The sequence below is a fragment of the Cylas formicarius genome, unplaced genomic scaffold (genome assembly GCF_029955315.1).
Source record: "Cylas formicarius isolate icCylForm1 unplaced genomic scaffold, icCylForm1.1 PGA_scaffold_7__23_contigs__length_41026272, whole genome shotgun sequence".
In the NCBI taxonomy this organism is placed as follows: domain Eukaryota; kingdom Metazoa; phylum Arthropoda; class Insecta; order Coleoptera; family Brentidae; genus Cylas; species Cylas formicarius.
In genome coordinates this window covers 28,247,825-28,264,876 of record NW_026844352.1, presented here as the reverse complement: position 1 = coordinate 28,264,876, position 17,052 = coordinate 28,247,825, and the positions used below count along the sequence as shown (strand labels likewise).

Here is a 17,052-nt window from a genome sequence, read left to right as displayed (position 1 = left end):
GGTGGGCCTCAGAGGACAGGAAACTGACCTGTCTTCCGAGGACCTGCTGCGGTTCATAGGGTCTCTTAACCTCCGCATAAGCATGTATATCATGCAGGGGGGGCAATACACTCCTCCCCGGATACGCTCGGTTAGGCTGTGGAGGAGCCACATCTTGATCGAGATGATGGATGAAGAAACCAGGGAGTGGGTTCGCAGGGAGCTGATTAACGTCAGGCCCTGGGGGCTCGCAAACCTGGTGGAGGTCGATCCGGAAGGATTGAGACTGAGAAGGGCGGCGATATGGATTCCGGGCCTGGGGGCGGGTGTCTCGAATGAGGCACTAGTCCGCTGCCTGGCAGCTCAGAATGGCCTAGATTGCCGTGCCTGGAGGGTTTGGCAGAGGACGGAGGATGTAAGGGGCACAAGGTTGGTGGTGGGCGTGGACGAGAAATCGGCAAGCGCCATCACGGCTAAGGGCTCACTTCTCTTCTGCCTGGCGACACAGGTAAAAGTGAACCTGGCGGCGCCGAGGCCGCAGGGGGATGAGGTGGCCGCGGGGGGCTCACGCGAGGAGGGCTCGTCCATGGAGGTTGGCGGGCCTGTCGGAGAGGCGGCGCCCACGGCTTCTGTGGAGGAGACCTCCGGAGGGCCCTCCGAGGAAGCGAGAACCGAGGAGGTATCTCAGATGGAAGTTGACCGGGGAATCCCATCAGGGTCCACCAGTCAGGAAGCGGAAGCGGAGGGAGGTGCTACCTCGGGCTCGGATTCGGGCTGAGGCTAGCATCGTGACCCGCAGGTGGTATTCCCGCAATAACATCTTCACGGGGATATTACAGATTAACCTGCAACACAGCAGGGCTGCAACGGCCCACTTATGCAGGAAAATTTCGGAGGGCGGTACATCTATTGTACTGATCCAAGAGCCCTGGATTGTAAAATCAAGGGTTAGGGGCTTATCTCTGGGAGGATCGATGCTGCATAGTGTCGACTCCTTAGAGGGCGGTCCCAGGGCCTGTATTCTAACCATGGGGCTGGAGGCCTTTTTCCTAAGGGATAAGGCGTCCAGGGACCTGGTTCCAATTCTGGTCAGATCCCCCACTCGGGACGGCGTGAGGGAGGTAGTGGTCGCCTCTGCGTACTTTCCAGGCGACCGCAGCTGTCCTCCGCAGGAGATCAGTGACTTGGTCTCCTACTGCGAGGAGGCGAATCTTCCTCTTTTGATTGGCTGCGACAGCAATGCTCACCACGTTTTGTGGGGCAGCGCGGCAACGAATAGAAGGGGGGGAGACCTCGTGGAGTTCATGGCCTCTGCAGGGCTGCAGGTGGCCAACAGAGGGGTAGAACCCACGTTTTTCACGACGGGTCGGAGCTCGGTCATAGATTTAACACTTTGAACCAGGGCTCTGCTCCCGGAAATAACTGGGTGGTGTGTCTGTGGGGAAGACTCTATGTCGGACCATAGATATATCACCTTTGGGTTGGAGATGGGTGCTCGGGAACCCGTTAGATTTAGGAACCCCCGGGCAACAAACTGGGAACTCTATAGAGAGGAACTTGCTTGGCGCCTAGGGGGCTTACCAAGGAAACACCGCACAATGGAGGAGATTGACGAGGCCGCCGACCGAGTCAGCTCCGCTATGATGCGGGCGTTCGAGAATAGTTGCCCTGAGACAGAGGAGCATAGGGCGGGAAGGACTCCTTGGTGGAGCTCTTCCCTGGAGCGTCTCAGGAGGAAAGTGCGGAGGCTGTTCAATACAGCGAGGAGCAGCAGCCAAGGTGCGGACTGGGATCTCTATAGGGAGGTCCGCAGACAGTACAAAAAAGAACTACGGGCATCACAGAGGAGGGCCTGGAGGGGCTACTGCGACGGAGTAATGAATACCCCGGACGCGGCTAGGCTCCTTAGGGTACTCAGAAGTGACCCTGCGGGAAGACTGGGGGTGGCTACACAGCGGGACCAGCGGACACACTACAACAGTTGCTGAACACGCACTTCCCAGGGTCCGCTGATCCGGACACAGGGGGGAATATTGAAGCCGGGGGTCGTCTTGGAGGCGACTACGCCACGGCAAGGAGGGTGGTTACCCATAGTAGGCTGAGGTGGGCTATTGACAGCTTTGGCCCCTTCAAGTCGGCGGGCGGGGATGGAGTATTTCCGGCTCTGCTGCAAAGGGACGGAGGTCTCCTGACCAGCCCGCTGATGGACCTGTTCAGGGCCTCCATTGCGAGGGGGTACGTGCCCGAGCTGTGGAGACACAGCAGGGTAGTGTTCATTCCCAAGGTAGGGAAGAGTGACTACACAGACCCGAAGTCGTACCGGCCTGTTTGCCTCACCAGCTTCATTATGAAGACTCTGGAGAGGCTGGTGGACCGGTATCTGAGGGACTGGGTGGAGCTGGAGGCCCCTTTAGAGCCAGCTCAGCATGCGTACCGAAGTGGCGGGTCTGTGGGCTCAGCTCTTCACCATCTGACTTCCAGGTTGGAGGAGGGTATGGGCTCGGGACGGCTGTCGGTGTGCGTGTTCGCTGACATCGAAGGGGCTGTACTCGATCTGCAGGGCGGTGGAGAGTACTGGAGTGGGGACGGCCATTGTAAGGTGGATCCGCTTCATGCTATCCGACAGGAGGGTCGAGGCAAGACTGGGTGGGGAGCAGGTCTCCATCAGTTCATCACGGGGTTGTCCACAGGGCGGGGTCTTGTCCCCGTTCCTGTGGTGCCTGGTGGTGAACGAGATATTGCATATTCTGAGGGAAGAACACGGGGTCTATGCTCAGGCATATGCAGATGACCTTGTGATAATGACGCAGGGGACGGACGTGAGGAGGATGCAGGGGCTCCTGAACGGGGCATTGGCAAGATTTTCACAATGGTGCCTGGACAGCAAGTTGGCTGTCAATCCTAGCAAGGTGGAGATGGTCATCTTCACTAGGAAAAGGAAGATGGAGTGCAACCTCAACATTTCGATGGATGGGGTGCCTCTTTCTGCAAGCGGAAGTGTCAAGTACTTGGGGGTATGGTTGGACTCTAAGTTGACCTTCCAGGAACATATAAGATCAAGGACCAGGTCGGCCTTTGGAGCTCTGTGGGCGTGCCGGAGAGCGGTAGGGGGCACTTGGGGCCTGGGGCCGAAGATCATGCAGTGGATCTACGGTACCATGGTGGTGCCTATGCTCACGCATGGGGCAGTGGCATGGTGGCCGGGGACCAAAAGAGCGGGAGCAAGGCTAGTTCTTGACAGACTGCAGAGATTGGCTTGCCTCTGCATAACGGGCGCCATGAGAACGGCGCCCACGAGGGCCCTGGAGGCTCTGGTGGGGCTGCCCTCTCTGGCGGATCGGGTGCAGATGGAGGCGGCCAGGACAGCTGTGAGGCTGGCGAGCTGCGGGCTCTGGAGGGAGGGAACCTTCAATCGGGGTCCGTACGACATTTTAGAGGGCTGTCGCGGGGATCGCGGGGTCATGGGCATGCCGAGTGACGTCATGATCCCCGAGATGACCTTCTTTGATAAATTGACCTTTCTCTTTCCATCAAGGGAAGATTGGAGAGAGGGCAGAGTCGGCTCCTGGGATGGACTTGTCTGGTACACGGACGGGTCCAGAATGGGAGATCTGGCCGGAGCTGGAGCGTACTGCGAGACAACGGGATCAAGCTTGTCGGTCCCTCTGGGTCAGTACTGCACTGTGTTTCAGGCGGAAATTTTCGCTTTATTGATGGCGGCCAGAGAGGTGCTTCGGCTCAACTACGGAAGCAGGAGAGTCTTCTTCTGCTCGGATAGTAGGGCTGCACTCATGGCGCTGAAGTCAGTGCGTACGCGCTCCTTGTTGATAAAGGAGTGCAAAGGGGTACTGAGGAGGGTGGCTGAGGAGAGAAAGGTCACGTTGGTCTGGGTTCCGGGTCACACCGGTGTCCGGGGCAATGAGGCAGCGGACGCCTTAGCCAGGGAGGGCTCCTCGCATAGGCATATAGGGCCAGAGCCCCGCTTGGGGATCGCCCCGTATGTGAGGCGGGGAGCTCTCGAAGCCTGGGCGAGAGACCGGGCCGCGGAGGGCTGGAGAATTGCTCCGGGAATGAGGCAGGCGAGGCTTATGATGGATGGGCCCGCCCTTCCTCGGACCAGGGAGCTGCTTAGACTGACCAGGAGGGAGTGTAGAGCACTAACAGGGGCCTACACAGGACATTGCAGGCTTAGGAGGCATCTCTGCTTGCTAGGCATTGGAGACGACCCGGAATGTAGGTGGTGCATGGAAGGGGAGGAGACCCCGTATCATCTGCTCACCGAGTGCCCTGCCTTGACATGGGCAAGATTGGGAGTCTTCGGAACGGCCCTGATCGATCCGGACTCAGTGCACGGTATTGGGCTAAAGGAGTTGCTGACCTTCTACAGGAGGGGCGGCATTCTGGACGCCCTCTAGAGCGGCCTGGGGGCACAACGGGCCCATCTGGTGGCCTAAGTGCTTGGACGCCCGCGAGGGCGCCCCCCTTTAATACCAATACCAATACCAATACCTATTATCAAAAAATTAACCAGTGACATTCTTGCTTCTGGTAAATTTCCCGAAGAATTAAAAATTAAATTAAATTAAAAATTAATAATAAATAATTAAGTTTAATTAGCACCTTCTCAAAAATAATAGAAACTATTGTTAAAAATAGATTGCTCTCTTTTATATCTAAATATATCTGCCTTGATGGATTCATAAGGACCTAGATGCAAAGTGTGTTTCAGTTGCAGTAGTTATTGATCTTAAGAAAGCGTTCGATGTTGTCAGTATAGATGTTTGCGAAATTAAATAATATGGGTTTCAAAGACAGTATTTACAGGTTAATAAGAACTTATTTATTGGATAGAAAACAATATGTTCAAATAAACAATGTTAAAAGTGAAATGCAATCCAGTTTATGTGGCTTTCCTCAGGGTTCGGTCCTGGTACCACTGTTGTACTGGTTATATGTCTGCATATTACACATATGCAGACGATACAGTGCTACTTTATAGTGGTGAAAGTGAGAATGATTTACAAGAAATAATTCGTTCTGATTTAAAAAAATATAGACACAGGCTTTTGGGTAATAAATTAAAAATCAATATCGATAAAACTAAATAGATGTTGTTCAAGCAAAAAAACAGTAATACAGAGGCTAAGATTAAGTATTAAGAATATAAATATAGAACGTGTTAAACGAATTAAATATTTAGGCCTACTGATGGATGGTAGTTTAAATTGGGCTGAGCATATTAATTTTATATCAAATAAAATCTACCCAATGGTCAGTGCCATATATAAAAGCCGAAATTATCTGAGTTACGGTATTAAAATAAATATTTACAATTCTTATTTTGTATCACATATGAGATACCTAATTGCAATATAGAGTATATGTGGTAGAACTTATTTAAAAAAAAAACAAACTCTACAATATAAATTCTTAAAAATTTTATTTAATTATGACCGTCGCACGCATACAGAAAATTTGTATAGAGAATTGGACATTTATGAAATAGACAAATTGCTTAAGCAAGAACAATGTAAATTTATGTATAAGGTGATAAATAAAATACAAAAGTCTAACATGAAGATTATATTTAATAAAGACGTTCATATGTATAACACCAGATCTCTAACGATATTTACAATTATAATATCAGAACTAATAAACGACTTTCCCATCCAGTAGTCTACGCAGCATGTACTTATTTATAATAAGCTTCCAGAAAATTTAAGAAATATAAATAAATATATTAAATTTTTAAAAATTCACTTGAATGTAAATTAAATATAGGTACTCTACAATGTATAATAGTAATAAGATAAGTAATGGGTTGTATACTTACCATTTTTTCTATTTATTCTTTTTATAAATTGATTGTCTGTATTCTTGGGACCAGTGCTTTACGCACTGTTTAAAGAATTCTCAATTAATTTTTTGTTACTTATTGTACTTCTTTTTTTTTGTTGTTTAATAAAAGAATTTTCAAAAAAAAAATTGGTAAACTTTCACTAATACACTTCTAAATTCATTGCAACAAAAATATATTGGGCATTCCATTTAAAATAACAAAATGGTCAATTTGATAACACTGTTGTTAGTTTTGCGTTGAATTTTATCGTTCCAGCTTCGATAGGCAATGAAAAAAAGGATGGCTAATATTTAATATGCCGATGCAAAACTTACTTCAACCAAATAAGATCTGTTATTCCAAATTTCATTTTCAACAATCAACATGACCACTGACAGTTTTTGTGTTGTGGTGTTAACGACCCCTATATTATCTAATAGCTATATGGTTACACATAACTCTCAAACTGCGATCGCATCTTTAAAGAAATTAGGATATCATATTTGTATAACAATGTTTTTGTAAACCGAGGTGCAACGTTGCCAAGGTTACTTTTTCCTTAACTTAATAAGTAAAAACTCACAAAACCGGTTCAATCCTATTCTGTAGTCGTCATGGGGAATAATATTTGATGATGGATCGTTCGATTTCATTCTTCTTAGATAATTTACGGATTCTTCAGCCTGCATGTGCCAGTGTTAATAAATTAAACGTCAACATCTCGTATTTTACTCCATACCAGGGATTATAAAAATTTTAGTTTCGTTTACGGTTTGTCATAAAATTTTCAAATACATTATCAACTAAAATGCCAGTATTTCAAATTTAGAAGTCAAAATTACTATAAATCAACAAGTTTTCTGTAATTCTGTTCCCGTTTTACCCTCACGTGAAGATGAACCAATGCAAAGTTTTAGTCAATTGAATTCAAATCAATTTTGAAATAAAAATAGAAAGTTTAGTAACTATGGCAGTTGGAAAACTATAATCAATATAGAGAGTAAAATGCGTAGGTAAAAAATTGACGTCTAATTTCGGGACTCCCTGTGTGAGGAGGGCAGGTCACTGATAATAACATAACTTAGTACGTAAATCAAGGGCGAGTTAAGTGGTCTAATAGTGATAGGGTTGTAATTCAGTTTTGAATATTCTATTAGTTTAAATAAAGGTAGTGTAAGTGTTTGACTATTTCACTTACGAACCTGAACAATATTAAACTAGTTCTTTGATCAATTAACACACACACAATGGGATAAAAGCCTTTAGAAGAAGTTGTACGACTCACTATGACCATAATATTTTGGCAAAAATTATTAGTGTAAAAAATTAGTTTCGACGGGACAAATTCTGGGAATAACCGGATGGGAGATAGGAGGAATAATGTCAATAAATCTACCTGTTTTGCTCAGCCACTTCATTGTTCAGAAATCAGTAATGACGCATTACATTTTCCCTGTTCCATGTCTTTAATTCTGTCGAATGTTGGTCGATGTAAAATCGGCAATGTTTTGGCAATGGCAAAATCGTAATGACTCCATTTCGAATCTTCTAAAATGGCGTAACCGCACTGCGACGTTGAATTTAACGTATCGTAAAACTTCGAAGAAGACTAGAATGGAAAAAATCTGTATAATCGAACAAACTTTCTTTTATACTAGTGTTACTAATATCTTCATAATGGACAAATAAAGCTTTTTCTAATTGTGCAGTCTTAGTTGCGCATATAAGCTATATCGCCTTAAAAATTGTTCAATCGCGCAGTGTTGCCCTCTGTAAATTACATAATTTTTAGCTCCTCCCCAAGAAAATAAACTTATTTTTTTCTGATTTTAATTAATATTTATAATTAAAACTAATACAAACTGTATTAGGAAATTTTAATATATTTTTTTTAATTACACATCCAGCATACTCAATATTTGTAACGAATGCTATAAATTAATTAACACTGTGTTTAAAGATATTTTAAAAACGGCAAATCGGCTTCGATACAAGATGAGTTTTTTCGATATTTAGTGAAGGGATATTAGAAACTACCAAAGATACAGATTTCCTTAAATGAGCAAATGAAAGAATGCTACAATAAAATTAGATGCCAAAAATTGTCTAAAAGGTTTTGTGCTTTTAATAATAAAGAAGATATGATAAAATTTCGTTTTTCATAAAATTGTAAGTGAGCTATGGATTTTTTTTTTAATCTGAAATGTCCATCGGGGCAAGCTGACCAATGCAATAGCAATAGCTTTCAAGATCCTTTCAGTAAACATCGAAAAAAACTCACCATGTATAATTTAAGATACCACTCTGTATATAAATGAAAACTATTGTGCGCATTTTGTATATCGATAAATAAACACAAAGAATTTACCGTCAATGTAGCAAGATAATCGTTTCGTCCAACGAACATGGCGACAGGAACCGAAATATCACTGATGGGATAGGCAGGTGGATATTCTTGAGCATAATGTTCGATGTTGCCTAGCTTTCCGTAGTCGAATTGACTAAAATTCTTGCCCACGCAGACTTGAGCGAAATGGGTGTAAACTTCGATTCCAATACTGTCCAACCATCTATATATCACAACAGGAATGTAGCTCTAAAACAACAAACAAAACCACCAAATGATTTTCGAGGCGATGCAATAGGTCTTACTGGATCTAATGTGTTGAGATGGATACCTTCGAAGAGTCCTACTAGGAATGCCACCCCGTAATTTGCTAAAGGCGATGCGGAGACTATTTTAGTGAGAAACTGATAAGCGGGAGTCACTTTTAAAAATTCACCGCCGAAAAATGTGTACGTTAATCCCTTAAACAAATAAATCTACAGTACAAGACCGTCTGTCTAAAAGTCATATTTGGTTATTGTGAATAATTCTGTAGGACTAAAAATATTGCACATTCAAAGGTACGATCATACTGGTGTATCATGTTTCTGTGGCAACCGCATTTTTTCTAAGTCGTCGACCTGCAAAAAAAAACAACGAACTTAGTGACAATAAATAGATAGTAGCTGTTGGTCGTTTCCGCCCTAGATCTTAATAATATACCTGCGATACTCTGTGTCCAAGATAAGTATGCTCGGGACCCGGAAGTTGCTGTAGGCTGCAAAAATAACTTAAAAAAATGTCTCGATCTCAATAGTACACAGATACATATTTGGTTAAACAAAATTTCGCTGTAATGGTGAAAATAGACTATGAATTTGCGATATGTTTGCTGCTTAAATATTCATTTATGTCAATATATTTAACTATTACTAATGAAATATTATTTCGTGTTTTAAAGTCCATGAGAGAGACAAACTACAAAAAGAGGTTTCTAATGAATATAGAACAGTGTTGAAGTAAAATGTTTATTTTTGCCATTTTTAGTTAACATCAATTTTAATTGTAAATTAACAGTTCCTCCACCTTTTTGGGGTATCCATTCTGTAAATCCTTATGTTGAACACATAGGGGTGATAGTATGGGTGCTCCTTGTAAACGCAAAAACAATATTTTAATTAAATTAATATTTTTTGTTTATCTCATATACTGGGACAATCAAAAATTTGTTTTACCAGAGTTTTTTAACTGCCTTGTATAGTATGCCTAGTAGTGGATGGAACATGGAACTAGCAATTTGTATTTTTAAAGCTATCAATTAACATTAAAATATAAACTTACTTCTAATAATTTTTCTAAATTCTTTAATTGACATTTTTTTAATGCGTTTAAAACAATCTATAAATAAACAGACACATTTTAAAACTTTGACTAAAAAATTTAAAGTTCAACTATAGCTTTGTCAGTTTTTTATCTAATTCAAAATCCGCTTTTCTAGACGAGTTCACACGAACTTATTTAATGTTATTATTTGTTCATTATTAGTATCACTTTTTTATTTTTCTTATATACCTCCTGAAGTATTTCATTCAACGGTTATATTAAAGTTGATAGTGAAAAATGATATACTATTTACAAATCTTCTGAATTCGTTTTGCGTCGGTTGACTTCTGCAGAACCAAACTTAAACTGGCTCGCATCCTACTCTGTACCCGTTCATATATTGTTAGAGGGGGGCGGACCTGAAGAAGGAACATGAACATTATCTCTGATCACTGATTCCCATATTGAAGAAAGGTGAAAGGTAAAGACGTACAGTCGCGGTAAAGATTATTTGATTGCTTATAGATTTCTGTAGATTCTCGGATACCTTACATCTGCTCTTCTCGCCTATAATTTCCATATTAGGGATATTAGGCTTTCCATCACAAAAATACACTTTAACCTTCAAAAGACAATTAGTCCGAAAGCAACCCCACACTTGCCACTGTTGTCCTTCCTTACATTCAAAACATGACTGACCACATATCCAAGGTTCTTAAGAAATATAACGTCAAAACCAGATTTACCACTTGTCCAAAAATCTTTCAACATCTTCGATCCGTCAAAGACAAAATTCCATTTGAGATACCAGAAGTTTATAGGATTCCATTCATACGTGGCAACGAATACATCGGAGAGGCTGGACGAAAAATCAACTAGGTTCAAAGAACATGAAAGAGGCTTAAGATTACGACAAATAAACTCATCAGCAGTTGCCGAACACAATCGCGAAACCGGACATCAAATATTATTCGATAAAACTAGGATTTTTGCATATCAATTCTATAAGCAACCAACCAATATGGGAATCAGTCATCCGAGACAATGATCCCGCCTCAAACAATATATAAGCGGGCACAGAATAAAATGCGAGCCAGTTTCAGTTTAGCTGTGAAGAAACCAACAGGATGATTGGCGAAACGTCAGGAAGTTTGATTTATAAATAACCCACGCAAGGGAAGTTCGGAAAAATTGAACTGAGGTGGCTTTTACTTGATGAAAATCCATTTATCAAAATAAATAAGAACTAAAAGTTCTGATTTTCGCGAAATTATATATTTCGACATGACAATTGTTTCGACAACACCGTGTCGTTGTCAAAATACATAATTTCGTGAAAATCAGAACTTTTAGTTCTTATTTATTTTGAAATTCCGAAAATTTGTAAACAGTATTTCAGTAGCCTTTGAAAAATTAAAAATGAAGTAATTCATAATTATTGTAATTTAATTTTACGAAATACTATCGAAATATGTATGAGTATGATTTTTTAAGAACCTGTATCTTCTAGAGAAGTTTCAGTGTCAGTGTCATAAGAAATTGGCAGTAGGACTTGTAGCCTAGTATATTATAGCCTATGCCCCAAAATTGACACATTTGAGACATTACAATTGCTGCAGTACGCTAGCACACAACAAGAATAAAATGAATGTCCCGAAATAAGTTTTTTAAAATATCCACGTGAAGTCACTTCGATCTTATCTGTTCAACTAGTGTAACCAATAGCTTGGTACATACGTATGGAAGCGATCTGCTTGAACAATTGCGACTATAACCTTCCTTTCCAACCTTAAAAAATACAAAAATTTAAAAGGCAAAAGACCACACAAGGTTTTTATTGACATCCATCTATTCCAAAGGTCTTAACCACATGTACCGTTTCCCATCTGTTGGATTTTTTCAAACGTAGGTTTGTGCAAATCCGGTAAATGTTTGGCAATTACGAAATCGTAATGACACCATCTGTGATCTTCCATTATATGGTACGCGCACTGTGATTTAGAATCTAACAAAGAGTACATGCTTGAGGAAGCCTAAAATGGGCTTGCTGAATACAATATTGAGAACTGCTTAGCGGTTCTAAAGCCAACACCCAAAACCTGTAATACTTTACCGATATAGTTCCCAAAAAATCGGACTTGCCAACGAACATCGTGATGGGAACGGGAATTTTTTCGAGTGGGTACGCTGGCGGGTATTCTTGCGAATACAGTTGCATATTTTTTTTCTTTCCGTAATTAAACTGATTGAAACTCTTATTGTTGAAACATTGAGAGTAATGCGTATACACCTCAATACCAACGGTATCCTGGAATCTGTTCAAAGCTACTGGAGTGTAGCTCTAAAATGATTACTTTTTAATTTCGTTTTATCAATCTTTTGAAAATGAATTAATATTTTGGTTAAGTTGGACTCCTTACCGGGTCGATGGTAGATATGTGAAACCCAAATAGAAAACTGAGTGCAAAAACGCCTGCATAATTTCCCAAAGGTGTGAGAGACAGCACTTTGTAGAGGATCTTCAGTGGCGGTATCGGTTTGAAAAATTCGCCGTTGAAAAATGTATACGTAACAGTCTAAAATATAACATATGACATCGTTATATTATATAAACATAGACAGTACAAAACTGGTTACGAACGGTGAGCAATAATATAATACACATGAAAATATTTTTAATATTATGTTCGTTTTAAATTAGGTTGTCTCAAATTGACAATTGGAATCTTGAGTAAGAAATACGAATTCGGTTAAATGGGGTAAATTTTAGGTAAGTTAAGCCTAAAGCCATTTCTAATTGACAATAATTTCACCTAGTTTCTGAGATATCCAAAAAAACTGGCAGTACTATGATTATAGAGAAAATTAAATTCTGTTTATGTATATTATATTTACGACATATCGGTCTATTGGCGCCATCACATCTCTTACAATATATATAACAATATCTTCTATCGTCGCCCTACATGTTTCGTTTCGTCTCTTATTAACATAAACGAAATGAAAATGTATTTGCGTGTGTGGGCGTATATTTAGTAAATCATCGTATTGTTTTGCTTTCGTCTGCTTATTCAATGTGCCCAAAACCTTACAAAATTGCTCAAACCTTAAATCTAATGCTCAATTCCTAATCCAAACTCTACTCTCAATTTGACACTCGACACACTTTTCGAGACACACTGTATGCACGTGAAAATTTAAACTGTGCTGCCATCTGCAGATGAATGGCGAAAGTAAATTCCAATTCCTAGGTTAGAGAAATATGTATGGGGTGATGGGGGTTTACGAAATTAGATGTTCTTTCTACTGAGTATGTTACAAAAAAACCTTCACAAAATTCTTATAAATTCCAGGGACTAGCTAAAATATAAGTAGACAGTAAATATCAATCAGTTAATTTTCTGATGTATTGTAACGTATATCTCTTAAATCAAAAGCAAAAATGGTAAAGATTAGATACTAACCACAGCTTAATCCAGAGGACGAACAAGTAAAAGTAAACGGAAAAAATCTTGTTGCTGGACAAAAAATTGCCACAACAAAGTGTTTTATTTATGGAAAAATTGAAATATAGTATGAAAAAAAATGTGTAAAAACAATTTTTCATTTAATAATTTTTTTATTATGAAACTCCACTAAAATTTTATAACGTCATATTCAGGAAAATACGCCCTTTTCAAAAATGCAAATTTAAAAATATAGTTATGGTTAGAGAAGAAGAATTCATTATTGCTCACCGCTTGTGCCGGGGTTAATATGAGAATAAGCAAAAATTAGCATTAAAAATAAAATGTTTATTACCAACTGTTCCTAAAGGTTTCTTCGTCACGACATAGTTTCTTCAAAATTATAAATGCTTTACAAAAATATTAATAAAAAATAAATCATTTAAAATGCAAAACGGTTTTAAACGGCGAATGATATAGAAAAATATACTCTAACTCAAGAATTCGTGCTTTGCTGACTGCTTCGGCAACCATTCCTTCCAGGCTCTAGATTTTTTAATCTAAATTAGTGAAAATAATAAACAAAATGTTTATTGCAGCTCCAATTTTCTCGCTCCAGTAACATTACAGCAACGTTGTTTCCGGAGGTCGTTTTCAAAATATTATCTGTAATAATTTTAATCTTTTAGATAGCAAACTATATTTAACGCTTTTACCATATTGGACCTACACCCGAAAACTAATTCGGTAAAAGAAGCCTCAAAGAATTTCCTCACGACACATGAAAACCAAGCTTTCTTAAAAACCGTAGTTTATTCCAGTGAGAAATAAGCTTGTTACTGATAGTTCAGCGGAAGTTGCTGCAGAAACATGAATACCAATACCAACTAACCAAAAGTAGAAGTTGCGTACTACACAAGATTAGTAGCTGATGGCAAGAGTTGCCTACTCTACAACCTTGCAGAATTAGGCAGTAGGGAAAAAAATATTATAATATTACACAACATGCATACCGTACCTTCACTATGGGCCAAATAAAAGGCTGCCACAAAATGGGCAAGACGCCTTTGGCATCAAGTAAATAACCGACGGGTGCGTAAGAAATCACCCCCAAGAGCCTTTGCTTGCAATGGTCCGGAAGCATAGAGCAATAGACGTAGCTGTTGGTAGTCCCCATTGAGTATCCTATATAAATAGCCTTTTTATTTGTAGTGTTGTGGACCAGGTCCAAGGTTGACTTTACGTCGTATATTCCCATTTGGTGGAAGCTGAAATTTATATTTAATGTTTTTATAGAAATTCCAAATTAATAAGATAAAGTAATGAATATACAATATTAAAACCAAGCTTTTATAACTGGGATTAATGGTTGATATGATTTTTATAATATAAGGAACAACTAAATCTAGGGAAACAGGTATATAAATAAGATATACGAAAATTAAGAAATTAGTTAATTCAAGAAAATAAACCTGAAAAAAAAATAAAGCTGAAAAAAATTATAAGGTTTTGAAATTTTGATAATGCGAGAAGCGGCAAGAGAAAAATTAGCCCAGCGCGGCGATTATCTCGAGAGTTACTATAAGCAAGAAATGAACAGAAATTGAAGAGTAATTTTTTGTCTACAAGGCCCACATAAAATAAAATATTTATGAGCGATTGTTAGTTTTTTATACCTTTCCTTATGTACTTTGAGCTTATTTCCACACAAATCTCGAGCTAGAGTTCAGTTGGTTCAAAGTTGTAGTTGTGTTGTTCAGTTGTAGGATGTAGGCCCAGAAATTATTGCTATATTATCATCTACTTTGCACCTCTTGCAAACCTTCTCTTGTATTTATTATGTTTATAGTCTGTAATTTCTTACATCAAACACAGCGTATAAAGAGGATTTTTTCTTTTTCTCATTAGCTTTTGTTTGTTAACTGATTGTTCTTTGCAGTGTCAACTTAGATCACACAGTCGTCGTTAATCTTCATAGTATTGTTTGCTGTCGCGATGGATGACTTGACTAAATTGGATCGCTGCGGCTGAAAAAGTCTATGCGGAAAGCAATGCAGTTATGTGAATGCTCTTCACAGCATTGTGTTCCAATTACTACGCGCAGAGGTGTCGAGGTCAACGATTTTGCAGAGGAAGATGATTAAACAGTCATATTTCGCTAGGAAAACGAGCGTACAGAGAAAACCACAGGGTTGTGTGAAAGGGTGTGGACACAAGCTCAAAGTACACACCGAAAAGAGTTGTGAGATCATATCTTTGAGATAGTGTTTTGGGCGTAAAGGAATGAAGCTTCCGCCGACAGGGTATTAAATCTTCGGTTCTATTTGGTTTTACCGGTACCAAAATTTCAAAACTATGATTTTTTTCTTCTATTCGTTGCTTTATACGACTAATTTGCTTAGGCTCTTGGGCAAAATGCTAAGTCGAATACGGTATGGAGTACTCACGTGAACTGCCAATACTTGTGATCTGTTGGTGAAAGAGACACGTGTCCTTTACTATAAGCAGTACCTCGAAAGCTAACCATCCACACGTCGTATCCCCTGTTCCCCAAGACATATGCTATAGGTCGAGTAAAAATAAAGAAATCGCATTTGGAATAGCTAAAAATTCAGGGAGTGATAAAACTCCTGAACTTACGTAGAGAGTTGTTTCCGGCGAACACCCAACTGAGTGGATTGGTTAATGACCCATGTCCCAACACTATTGGCGTGTTTTGCGTAATTTCGTTGTAAACTCTAAATACCGTAATAATATAACCATCGTCCAAGATTAGGGAGTAATTTTCCGTCTTAAATCCCCACGTTCTAGCTATTCCTGACTAAAATGCCGAATTATTTTTGAGTTTAATATAGGCTCAGGCGCCAGTTCATATTAGGTATATGCGACTAAAATAGTACGTACAAATGTATACATAGGTACATATGATTAAAGTATATATTTGAGAGTCTAATATATAAAGAATTTTTTTTTCAAATTTGATATACATTCGTAATACATCACATCCAATACATCCAATATTTTCCTACAAATTAGGATACCATACACTTTTTTTGAAAACAAAAGCTATTTTCACTATGTAAACTACGTTGGTAAATTAGCTAGAATCACAATACCTTTCTGGGATTAGACGACGGGTACGTAAAACTTATTCATGCTACATATGTCCACATATCTTTGTAAATGAATTTTATTAAATGCAAATAAAATTTACCTAGTCTATTACATTGGATAATACTCGACGACGGCCTTTAGAAGCGAACCAGGACAACAGTTTATCAACTCTACTACACTACTACTACTCTACAGTGGTTTCAAACGTATTGCACACAATACTTGTTCTCCTTCTCCACATTGTAAATTTTCCAAAAAATGTTGGAAATATAATATGCTTACCACATCCAGAACATCGTAGTTATTCCTCCAGCAATCTTTACTCCCGGAAATGTAAAAATCGCTGTATTTTTTGCATACTTTTATCGAACCCTTCACCTCTACTGCAAGGGCGAATATTAAGAACACGACATACTTAAGTTCCCAACGCATCGTTAAAAGTGAATACATATATATTTACAACAAATAATTGTGAGCAATATGAACATTTAAATATTTTTTCGAATTATCTAATTCATATACGCATTAAAGTAATTGGGCGCCAAATAGTAATTATTGTGTCACGGCGATAAAACTAAAAGGCGGGGCGAGAGAAAGGAAACATATCTGAAGCCTTTTGGCAAACCGACAATTTAATAAACTTTCGGTCAAACACTTAAAAAAAATTACAGGCTGCCCTAGTTTGTCGATTGCATATGCACCAAAGGAAAAGTACAATTGACCAAAAAAATTATTTGTTTGATAAATAACCAGTGATTAATAATTCACAAACGGGTAATGTTCTTTTGTTTTGTCTCTTATACCGCAAAACTTTGCGTTGATAAGCGTTTTTGACACATTTTTGACTTTATCGTTATAGATATTCAGACTTGGTGGTTAGTTTGACCTTATGACACAATTGTCACCACGCCTGATAATTCTGCATTTCCAGGCAAGCACCACCACTAATTGCTGAGGAAATTTCTTAATTTCCCTACTTTTTGTTCATAAAACATTTAATAATTTGTTCATAAACATTTAAT

General features: G+C 39.6%; 1 protein-coding gene across 2 annotated transcripts; it reads right to left on the bottom strand.

The window, feature by feature from the left end:
* Positions 1-7,229: 7,229 nt before the first annotated feature.
* Positions 7,230-16,514, bottom strand: LOC132705485 (lipase member J-like). 2 transcript variants are annotated; one of them, XM_060676086.1, is made up of 7 exons: positions 16,313-16,514; positions 15,557-15,737; positions 15,364-15,478; positions 13,935-14,184; positions 8,474-8,629; positions 8,190-8,417; positions 7,230-7,430 (listed from the first exon to the last, which is right to left on the bottom strand). In XM_060676086.1, the coding sequence occupies exons 1-7, from the start codon at positions 16,478-16,480 to the stop codon at positions 7,236-7,238; spliced, it is 1,293 nt and encodes a 430-aa protein (XP_060532069.1). In that variant the 5' UTR covers positions 16,481-16,514; the 3' UTR covers positions 7,230-7,235. The 2 variants fall into 2 exon arrangements, with proteins under 2 accessions (XP_060532069.1, XP_060532070.1); XM_060676087.1 differs by lacking the exons at positions 7,230-7,430; positions 8,190-8,417; positions 8,474-8,629 and adding exons at positions 11,276-11,503; positions 11,584-11,811; positions 11,891-12,046.
* Between the last annotated feature and the right edge of the window lie 538 nt (positions 16,515-17,052).